The sequence below is a fragment of the Pseudophryne corroboree genome, chromosome 3 (genome assembly GCF_028390025.1).
Source record: "Pseudophryne corroboree isolate aPseCor3 chromosome 3, aPseCor3.hap2, whole genome shotgun sequence".
NCBI classification, from domain to species: Eukaryota; Metazoa; Chordata; class Amphibia; order Anura; family Myobatrachidae; genus Pseudophryne; species Pseudophryne corroboree.
The window spans coordinates 798372428-798384638 of record NC_086446.1 but is presented as its reverse complement, the minus strand read 5'-3'; the positions used below and the strand labels follow the sequence as shown (position 1 = coordinate 798384638).

General features: G+C 46.0%; 1 gene segment (V, D, J or C); it reads right to left on the bottom strand.

Moving 5' to 3' along the window:
• Positions 1-7757: 7757 nt before the first annotated feature.
• LOC135058280 (T cell receptor alpha variable 19-like) lies at positions 7758-11093 on the bottom strand. The segment is given in 3 exon segments: positions 7758-9988; positions 10609-10673; positions 11007-11093. Coding segments are annotated over 2 exon segments (381 nt in total).
• Between the last annotated feature and the right edge of the window lie 1118 nt (positions 11094-12211).

The following is a 12211-nucleotide window of genomic DNA, read 5'->3' as shown; positions in this document are numbered from 1 at the left end:
CTGGAAGTAACCTCGTACGCCGATTGCTGACAAGGTGAGCGGCTGCACTAAACACTCTTTCGGAGTACACACTGGAGGGGGGGCAACTTAGGTAAAATAAAGCAAGATTCTGCAAGGGCCTCCAAATTGCCTCTTTTTCCTGCCAGTATACGTACGGACTGTCTGACGTGCCTACTTGGATGCGGTCACTCATATAATCCTCCACCATTCTTTCAATGGTGACAGAATCATATGCAGTGACAGTAGACGACATGTCAGTAATCGTTGGCAGGTCCTTCAGTCCGGACCAGATGTCAGCACTCGCTCCAGACTGCCCTGCATCACCACCAGCGGGTGGGCTTGGAATTCTTAGCCTTTTCCTCGCAGCCCCAGTTGCGGGAGAATGTGAAGGAGAAGCTGTTGACGGGTCACACTCCGCTTGACTTGACAATTTTCTCACCAGCAGGTCTTTGAACCTCTGCAGACTTGTGTCTGCCAGAAAGAGAGATACAACGTAGGTTTTAAATCTAGGATCGAGCACGGTGGCCAAAATGTAGTGCTCTGATTTCAACAGATTGACCACCCGTGAATCCTGGTTAAGCGAATTAAGGGCTCCATCCACAAGTCCCACATGCCTAGCGGAATCGCTCTGTTTTAGCTCCTCCTTCAATGTCTCCAGCTTCTTCTGCAAAAGCCTCATGAGGGGAATGACCTGACTCAGGCTGGCAGTGTCTGAACTGACTTCACGTGTGGCAAGTTCAAAGGGTTGCAGAACCTTGCACAACGTTGAAATCATTCTCCACTGTGCTTGAGTCAGGTGCATTCCCCCTCCTTTGCCTATATCGTAGGTAGCTGTATAGGCTTGAATGGCCTTTTGCTGTTCCTCCATCCTCTGAAGCATATAGAGGGTTGAATTCCACCTCGTAACCACCTCTTGCTTCAGATGATGGCAGGGCAGGTTCAGGAGTGTTTGCTGGTGCTCCAGTCTTTCACACGCGGTGGCTGACTGCCGAAAGTGGCCCGCAATTCTTTGGGCCACCGACAGCATCTCTTGCATGCCCCTGTCGTTTTTTTAAAAATTCTGCACCACCAAATTCAATGTAAAGTATGTGCAAAACATGGGACGTGCTGGAATTTGCCCACATGTAATGCACGCACAATATTGGTGGCGTTGTCCAATGTCACGAATCCCCAGGAGAGTCCAATTGGGGTAAGCCATTCTGCGATGATGTTCCTCAGTTTCCGTAAGAGGTTGTCAGCTGTGTGCCTCTTATGGAAAGCGGTGATACAAAGCGTAGCCTGCCTAGGAACGAGCTGGTATTTGCGAGATGCTGCTACTGGTGCCGCCGCTGCTGTTCTTGCGCGGGAGGCAATACGTCTACCCAGTGGGCTGTCACAGTCATATAGTCCTGAGTCTGCCCTGGTCCACTTGTCCACATGTCCGTGGTTAAGTGGACATTGGGTACAACTGCATTTTTTAGGACACTGGTGACTCTTTTTCTGAGGTCTGTGTACATTCTCGGTATCGCCTGCCTAGAGAAGTGGAACCTAGATGGTATTTGGTACCGGGGACACAGTACCTCAAGCAATACTCTAGTTCCCTGTGAATTAACGGTGTATACTGGAAACACGTTTAACACCGCCCAGGCTAACAAGGTCTGAGTTATCCGCTTTGCAGCAGGATGACTGCTGTGATATTTCATCTTCCTCGCAAAGGACTGTTGGACAGTCAATTGCTTATTGGAAGTAGTACAAGTGGTTTTCCGACTTCCCCTCTGGGATGACGATCGACTCCCAGCTGCAACAACAGCAGCGCCTGCAGCAGTAGGCGTTACACTCAAGGATGCATCAGAGGAATCCCAGGCAGGAGAGGACTCGTCAGACTTGACAGTGACATGGCCTGCAGGACTATTGGCTTTCCTGTCTAAGAAGGAAATTGACACTGAGGGAGTTGGTGGTGTGGTTTGCAGGAGTTTGGTTACAAGAGGAAGGTATTTAGTTGGCAGTGGACTGCTTCCGCTGTCATCCAAACTTTTTGAACTTGTCAATGACTTCTGATGAATGCGCTCCAGGTGATGTATAAGGGAGGATGTTCCTAGGTGGTTAACGTCCTTACCCCTACTTATTACAGCTTGACAAAGGCAACACACGGCTTGATAAATGTTGTCCGCATTTCTGTTAAAATAATTCCACACCGACGAGGTGATTTTTTTTTTTGTAATTTGACCAGGCATATCAATGGCCATATTCGTCCCACGGACAACAGGTGTCTCCCCGGGTGCCTGACTTAAACAAACCACCTCACCATCAGAATCCTCCTTGTCAATTTCCTCCTCAGCGCTAGCAACACCCATATCCTCATCCTGGTGTACTTCAACAGTGACATCTTCAATTTGACTATCAGGAACTGGACTGCGGGTGCTCCCAGCACTTGCAGGGGGCGTGCAAATGGAGGAAGGCGCCACCTCTTCCCGTCCAGTGTTGCGAAGGTCAGGCATCGCAACCGACACAATTGGACTCTCCTTGGGGATTTGTGATTTAGAAGAACGCACAGTTCTTTGCTGTGCTTTTGCCAGCTTAAGTCTTTTCATTTTTCTAGCGGGAGGATGAGTGGTTCCATCCTCATGTGAAGCTGACCCACTAGTCATGAGGAACATAGGAGAGGGTCTCAGCCGTTCCTTGCCACTCCGTGTCGTAAATGGCATATTGACAAGTTAACGCTTCTCCTCAGACGCTTTCAATTTAGATTTTTGGGTCATTTTAATGAACTTTTGTTTTTTGGATTTTACATGCTCTCTACTATGACGTTGGGCATCGGCCTTGGCAGACGACGTTGATGGCATTTCATCGTCTCGGCCATGACTAGTGGCAGCAGCTTCAGCACGAGGTGGAAGTGGATCTTGATCTTTCCCTATTTTACCCTCCACATTTTTGTTCTCCATTTTTTAATGTGTGGAATTATATGCCAGTAATATATCAATAGCAATGGCCTACTGTACCGTACTGCTATATATTATATACTGGTGGTCAGCAAAATTATGCACTGTCCTTCTACTATATATACTGCACACAACAACTAAAATGCACCACAGGTATGGATGGATAGTATACTTGACGACACAGAGGTAGGTAGAGCAGTGGCCTACTGTACCGTACTGCTATATATTATATACTGGTGGTCAGCAAAATTATGCACTGTTCTCCTACTATATATACTGCGCAAAACTTAAATGCACCACAGGTATGGATGGATAGTATACTTGACGACACAGATGTAGGTAGAGCAGTGGCCTACTGTACCGTACTGCTATATATTATATACTGGTGGTCAGCAAAATTATGCACTGTCCTCCTACTATATATACTGCGCACAACTTAAATGCACCACAGGTATGGATGGATAGTATACTTGACGACACAGAGGTAGGTAGAGCAGTGGCCTACTGTACTGTACTGCTATATATTATATACTGATGGTCAGCAAAATTATGCACTGTCCTCCTGCTATATATACTGCGCAGAACTTAAATGCACCACAGGTATGGATGGATAGTATACTTGACGACACAGAGGTAGGTAGAGCAGTGGACTACTGTACCGTACTGCTATATATTATATACTGGTGGTCAGCAAAATTCTGCTCTGTCCTCCTACTATATACTACAATGCAGCACAGATATGGAGCGTTTTTCAGGCAGAGAACGTAGATATTTTCAGCACAATGAGCACAGATATTTGCAAGCACACTGAGCACAGATATTTGCAGCACACTGAGCACAGATATTTGCAGCACACTGAACACAACTGAGAGAACGCTGCACGTCCTCTCCCTATCATCTCCAATGCACGAGTGAAAATGGCGGCGACGCGCGGCTCCTTATATAGAATACGAATCTCGCGAGAATCCGACAGCGGGATGATGACGTTCGGGCGCGCTCGGGTTAACCGAGCAAGGCGGGAGGATCCGAGTCTGCCTCGGACCCGTGTAAAATGGGTGAAGTTCGGGGGGGTTCAGATTCCGAGGAACCGAACCCGCTCATCACTAATATATATATATATATATATATATATACCTTTTGCTGTGTGCTCGGCACTCACTCTGACAGGCTAGTAGATGCTGCGGTGCCCTCCTGGAGGCGAAAAACCTCTGTACAAGGATATAGAAAAAAGGCGGCACTCAAACAGACTTGTATTGCGGTTTAAAAGTGGTCAGTTTATTCCTCCGACATGTTTCGGGGTAATCACCCCGTCCTCAGGGTCATCATAGCCCAAACTGAGCCAAACACATACATATATACACAAAACAATTAACAATAAAGACTAATCTAACTCACCTGCTTCCCCACGCCATTCTGTACCGCCGGACGCTCAGCCGCACTTCCGCGTCGCTCCCTGGTGACGTCATTGAGACGTGCCCGGATCCGGTTACCATGGAAACCACCAAGTCCGCTCTCAGTCCTCTCAGGATGCGAATGCAAACTTCGTGCAGCTGGCCCGTGACGGCATCAGGCTGCGTGGGTACAGGAGGTGTCTAGGCAACAGAATAACACAAAAGCAAATGTGAAGCAAGTGAAAACATAAACACATACAGTGCCTTAAATAACCAATAAAATCCCCACCTCCACCAGACAATAATCCAGTGACCCCGCAAAAAGACTACACTGTAAGCATCAGTACAATGTTAACATACTCAGTAGAAAAACAGTGATGTAGTATATGATATGGTGACAGCCTGAACACTTGACGACTGTCACTAAAATAAAACTGGAAGATGAAGAATTATATTATAATAATTTTTACTGTTTTACATAAAGCATTGTAACCCCAGATTTTCATTAAGACCCCGTGGTGACAGAGTTCCCAGTTTAAAGATCCATCTTGATTCTTTTTGCAAAAGAATTCTGTCACGGTCCCCCCCTCTCAGGCTTTTGGGGACATGGTCAATCAATATAGCCCTAATACTAGGGACCCCATGTTTGAACAACAAGCAATGTCGTGCAAAAGGTTGATCACTGTTACCTTTTTCAAATGCTTTTTTTATAGCACTTCTATGTAGTGCCATACGCTCTCGAAACTGGCGAACTGTTTTGCCCACATAGACTAAGCCACATGGGCAAGTCAGTAAGTACACTACATGGGTAGATGTACAAGTCAACCGATGCCGGATGGGCAACTTCCTGCCCGTATGGGGGTGGTTGAAGGTGCTACCTGTCATGAGGGTGTTGCACGTGGCACACCCCAAACATCTATAGCAGCCCAGTTTGGTGCGTAGAAAATGGGTTTCCTGTGAAGCTGTCATGCCTGAAACATCCAATTAAACAATGTGGTCTCCTAGATTACTTCCCCTGGTGTAACTAGGGAGAAGGGACGTTTTGGCTAAAGATGAGAGTGCCGCCTCAGTCTGTATAATGGGCCATAGTGCCTTGGCCCGGCGTACCCTCTTAATGCTAGCTACATTATACCTATTGACCCAAGGGAGTTTGGGGCCACTAGACTGCCTGTGATTGGAAGGGCCAAGAGCCTCAACTCTATAAATATAATTCTTCATCTTCCAGTTTTATTTTAGTGACAGTCGTCAAGTGTTCAGGCTGTCACCATATCATATACTACATCACTGTTTTTCTACTGAGTATGTTAACATTGTACTGATGCTTACAGTGTAGTCTTTTTGCGGGGTCACTGGATTATTGTCTGGTGGAGGTGGGGATTTTATTGGTTATTTAAGGCACTGTATGTGTTTATGTTTTCACTTGCTTCACATTTGCTTTTGTGTTATTCTGTTGCCTAGACACCTCCTGTACCCACGCAGCCTGATGCCGTCACGGGCCAGCTGCACGAAGTTTGCATTCGCATCCTGAGAGGACTGAGAGCGGACTTGGTGGTTTCCATGGTAACCGGATCCGGGCACGTCTCAATGACGTCACCAGGGAGCGACGCGGAAGTGCGGCTGAGCGTCCGGCGGTACAGAATGGCGTGGGGAAGCAGGTGAGTTAGATTAGTCTTTATTGTTAATTGTTTTGTGTATATATGTATGTGTTTGGCTCAGTTTGGGCAATGATGACCCTGAGGACGGGGTGATTACCCCGAAACATGTCGGAGGAATAAACTGACCACTTTTAAACCGCAATACAAGTCTGTTTGAGTGCCGCCTTTTTTCTATATCCTTATATATATATATATATATATATATATAATGTGCAAAGAAAATAGTATAGCGCCACTTGTGAGGTAAATTCTCAGTAAATGTATATAAATACTGCACTAAAGGTGCCGTAAAATCACTATAAAAGCCCACACAACCTTAGTAATCGTTGTCAGCCAAACCCTAAAAATGCAACACTGGTACAGTGCTGCTAGAAAGTATAGAAAATGGAGGGATAGGGGTATCGGCGACAAGTGTAGCTAATACAACATACTTAAGATGCTTAAAAATGTAAAAGCCAAAAGGATGTGCAAATATTTAAAAAGTTTAATATATATGAGAGTAAAAAAGGAGTTTAAAAGTACAATTAAAAAAGTTTTCATAAAAAAGACCATATGAAAAAACAATGATTCTAAAAGGATAGGAGATCGGACTTAGCTTAAATCAGTGGGGGGTCAGTACAGGAAACCCAACGCATTTCGTCTCATCAGACTTCTTCAAGGGGTCCCCTTGAAGAAGTCTGATGAGACGAAATGCGTTGGGTTTCCTGTACTGACCCCCCACTGATTTAAGCTAAGTCCGATCTCCTATCCTTTTAGAATCATTGTTTTTTCATATGGTCTTTTTTATGAAAACTTTTTTAATTGTACTTTTAAACTCCTTTTTTACTCTCATATATATTAATCTTTTTAAATATTTGCACATCCTTTTGGCTTTTAAATTTTTAAGCATCTTAAGTATGTTGTATTAGCTACACTTGTCGCCGATACCCCTATCCCCCCATTTTATATATATATATATATATATATATATATATATATATATATATATATATATTTGTAGAGGCAGCACCTTTGTTCCCCCTTCCCCTGGCAGTTTCTCACCCGCCCCGGCAACAACCGCGACAGGCAGCAGCTGGAGCCACTGTAAGGTGTCGGGGTCCGGTACCGCATTACAATAAAGAAAAGCTGCATAAACTACAGCTCCCAGCAGCCCTTGCTTCTGTGAGCTCCGGCTGCAAGGGCTGCTGGGAGCTGTAGTTTATGCAGCATTTTCTGCATTGTAATGCGGTGCGGTACCGGACCCCGGCACCTTACAGTGACTCAAGCTGCTGCCTGTCGTCAGAGCCGGCCTTAGGCATAGGCAAACTAGGCAAATGCCTAGGGCATTTGGTATGCTATGGGGAACCAGCAGCTTCTGCTGATTAAAATGATATGCGGCATGCCTATATTGTGTGTGTGACTGCAGCTGTATCTGCATACGAAATGCTATATTGCTGTGTATTCCTGGAAATCACTGTAATGTAGCATTTCGTATGCAGATACAGCCGCAGTCGCACACAGAATATAGGCATGCTGCATATCATTTTAATCAGCAGAAGCTGCTTGTGCATCCTAGCCACATAGTAATGCAAATAAGATGCATTTTCATAAACAAAAGGCGCCCAACGTTAGCAAAGCTGCCAGCTGACTCGTGCCAAGCATCTTCTGCAGAACTAGCGGCAGTACTAGGGGGCACCAGCCAAAATCTTGTCTAGGGCATCATATTGGTTAAGGCCGGCTCTGCCTGTCGTGGTTGTTGCCGGGGCGGGTGAGGAACTGCCAGGGGAAGGGGGAACAAAGGTGCTGGCTGCCGGCTCTACGAAGTGTATCTACCCCTGGCCGCAGGGTGGCACCGTCGGGTGGTGCCCCTCATTGGCTGGCACCCTTGGCGAGTGCCATCCTGGCCAATGGGTAGATATGCCTCTGGCTGCAATAACTGATTATATACAAAACTTTCACATTACATTTGACTGCTTTAAGGTGGGAGTTTATATGCAGCGCTGTGTGTGTCGGCTTGATGTGCCGCGTCTTTTAATTCTTGATGACATCATTTAGATGACATAGCAAGGAGAGGTGCATGTATGCAGAGGTGCCGTCACACACAGGTAACATTCAAGACACTTTGATACAGATATATCCAGCCAACACTGAAGACAGGCTAGTTCTACCTTTAAAATGATTGCTTTGCTGCTATAAAAAAAAAATGGGTCAGACTGCGGAATCGCGCCGATGCCCCCATCTCACAGGCTGTCACCTTTCCCCCAGGTACCTGAATTAACAAAATAAAGGCCCAATGTACTAAGCCTTGGAGAGATACAGGGCCTAATTCAGAGCTGGACGCTGCTGTGCGTTTTTGCAGAGGTCTGCGATCAGATAGCTGCCGCCCATAGAGTGAAGACCCACCCCGTGCAAGTGTGTACGCATGTGTACGCCGTGCAAAAACTTCCCCAGACAGCGACATCTGCTAATCTGTTTGCAACTCACTCACCATCTAATAATTTTTCCAGTGTGTGCGCAGCCCAGGACTTACTCCTACAGTGCGATGGAATCAGGCTGATGGGGGCCGGAGCTGACGTCACACACCCTCCCTGATAACACTTGGACACGCCTGCGTTCTCCCTGACACTCCCAGAAAACAGCCAGTTACCACCCCAAACGCTTCCTGTCAATCAGCCTGCGTACGCCTAGCGATCAAAAAAACTCTGGATGTTTTTGCTGTTTTGCGCCGTGCCTGCGCATTACAATCCGTACGCATGTGCAGTCATTCGATAATCGCCCGCTGTGCGAATTCTCGCACCAGCCATCAGGTCTGAATTAGGTCCATAAAGTGGACGGAGATGAAGAACCAGCCAACCAGCTCCTAACCGCCATGGTGTTTCAAAAATGACAGCTAGGAGCTGATTGGTTGGTTGGCACATTCTCTCTCTCCACTTTATCTCTCCCCAAGGCTTAGTACATAGGGGCTCATTCCGAGTTGATCGCTCGCTACCAGTTTTAGCAGTCGTGCAAACGCTATGCCGCCGCCCACTGGGAGAGTATTTTAGCTTAGCAGAAGTGCGAACGAAAGGATCGCAGAGCGGCTACAAAGTTTTTTTGTGCAGTTTCAGAGTAGCTCTAAACCTACTCAGCGCCTGCGATCACTTCAGACTGTTCAGTTCCGGATTTGACGTCACAAACACACCCTGCGTTTTTCCTGGCTTGCCTGCGTTTTTCCAGGCACGCCTGCGTTTTTTCCAACACTCCTGAAAACGGTCAGTTGACACCCAGAAACGCCCACTTCCTGTCAATCACTCTGCGGCCAGCAGTGCGACCGAAATGCACCGCTAGACCTTGTGTGAAACTACATCGGCCATTGTGAAAGTACGTTGCGCATACGCAGTGCGCCGCATACGCATGTGCAGACGTGCCAATTTTTAGCCTCATCGCTGCGCTGCGAATGAATTCAGCTAGCGATCAACTCGGAATGACCCCCATATGCTCCTTAGTCATTTGGTTCTTATACTTCTACATCATGCAATTACAATGTCCACAAATCTGCATCAGTTACGTGATATGAATGTAAATATCTGTCAGTGATGGCGGTGAGGCTTAGTGACATGTGTGGTGCACTGATAAGGATCTGATACTTGGGAAGTCAGTAAGTGCCCTGCGTGCGGTGAGGCCCCCTCCTCTCTCCTTCCTCAGCGCCGTAGACGAGCTGGGAGAAGGTTTTACGCTGCTTGCAGCTCAGACTTGTCCTGCTGTGTGCTCACTGCACAGAAATACACCGCCGAATCCTGGACCTGGGCCGTCGTTACTGTCAGCGTGGAGCTCAGCACCTCAGCTCTCCGCATTCTCCACCCTGAATTATACAGCGACTCCATTTCTTCCTCCTTAGCATTTATTGATAAGATCATGAGCTGCATCGCCTCGCCGCGTCGCTGCTGGTACCAGTAAACGTACAAGTAATTTGTGTCATCGTGCGCACAAGACAGAGCTACGGAGGAATTTATCTTGGCTGCTAAATACGCCTGTTCCTGGGTCACCTTGAGGCCGCGGCTGAAGCCTGGAAAACACACAAGAATATGGTGAGAGGGTGACAGAAGGTGACCGCGCAGGAGACGGTGGTTAACTGGCGATGTATTAACATAATCAGAATACAGCGAATATTAAAGGCCTCATCCCACCTTGGACATCAATGTGCAATCAAGTTTGCAGACTAGGGGGCAGATTCAATTAAGCAACTTGAGTCCTATTGGAGGAAGAGCACTATATAAATAACATTATGATTATTATTATTATTATTATTATTATTATTATTATTATTATTATTATTATTATTAATTAGGAGCGAGGATCTATTTCCGGATATTACAAAAGATAATACAATGCGTGTCGTTTCTTGCACTTCTATGGGATGTGAGCAAAGATAAGGAAAGTTTTCCTACTGTAATATCCCGCTGTCAGATCCCGGAGCTCTGTGGATAACTGAATGTGCCCCTTATAGCTGAAACCTCTGCATTCTGTCTTGCTTAGGAAAGTAGAGGAAGCATTTTATCTTCATTCAGATAGTTAATAGCACCTGTAGTATTAATTATACCGTAGGAAAGTAACAGTTTCCACAGACAGGCGATAGGTCCATCCTGGCAGCATCTAAGACCGCGGAAGCCCTAAATACAGACTTACACAGTAACCAGCTCACACCGAGAACCTGCAACAGGTGTTCTGTCATCTCAGCGATGGGGACGGTACTTTAAAAAAAAAAATAAGAAAAAAATTAGTATTAAATACATGAAATACAGGTTGAGTATCCCTTTTCCAAAAATCTATATCACACATTTTTGGTTCCCCTACTGAGATAATGACATAAATAAATATATATATATATATATATATATATATATATATATATATATACACATAATATATAATTTATATGTCATTATCTCAGTAGGGGACCCAAAAATGTGGGATTTTCAATTTTGGTTAAGGGATACTCAACCTGTACTCTACAGAAGATAAAATACATTGAATGTTTCACAATCATTATCGCTCGGATGTATGGAAGTCAGGGACCATGGTACCTCGTAGTGACTATACAATATCTCGGACTGTTCAGCACGCTTACTGTCTGTCACCCAAGTCATCACATCTGTTCTGCAGTCTCTCTGTACACCACTGAGTCATGTACACTCCCCGGATATAACGCCTGCCTCCTGTTTCCTCACACACACTCACACACACTCACACGCACACGCACACACACGCACACACACACGCACACACATGCACGCACACACACACACACACACACAATGCAGCTGTCATAGCTACAAATCTTCTGTAACCATCCATATAGTTGCAGATGTCCCTAATTTCCCGTAACAGTAGAAGGGTTTAGCAGTGGCGTATCTATAATGGCCGCAGCAGCGCTGCTAGAATCATAGGGAAAATGGTGCAGCAGCCATTTTTCCGGCATGCACAGTAGAAAAAATCACTGGGAGTCTACTACTGACCCTAGTGTTCAGAGTCTACTATGCTGCCGGCTAGAGAGCAGGGGGCGCGGACGGAGACTGTACACACCCCTGGATTTAGGGGGCTATTTATCAAGCTCTTTCTTTTACAGAAAATAATGTACTGTACAGACTTCAGTTTCTGCATAACTTTATGTTTCCCCGCTATGTACTAATACCAAACGCAGGATATTTCACGGAAATCTCCTGCAAAAGGCTAATTAGAGGCGAGCTGCAGATTGCAGTCCCCATTATTACCAATGTGGACTGCAGGTGAGACCTGCTCTGTCTGAGACGTACTGTATGCTCCCAGTCACAGACAGATTTATTTTCGTCCTGGGTGTGTGTAACACATACTCAACAACTCCGACCCTTTTCCCTTCTTATTTTTGCTATACATGTAGACTAGTCGGCTGACAGACGATACTTTTACCAGCTCTCAGTGCTTTGAAATAATCAGATACAATTTGAAACATTTCAGTGTGGCAACGAATCTTGCAACATTTTAGTGACTTCGAGCCCGATTCAGTTTGGTTAGAAGAAGTGCAGAAATCGCTGTTTGGTGATTTCTGCACTTCTGCACATGTGTGAGGACTTACAATGCCATCATACACAATTGCAATCTAAGTCCCGGCTGACATTTTGGGGGCAGCGTTGCGGTGTTGGGGGGGTTCAGTCCGGACAACAGAGGCGTATCCAGACCATTTGTGGGGCAGGCTGAGGTGACTGCGTGATGTCACATGCAGCCGCTGCAACCCAAAACATGGCGGCCCAGG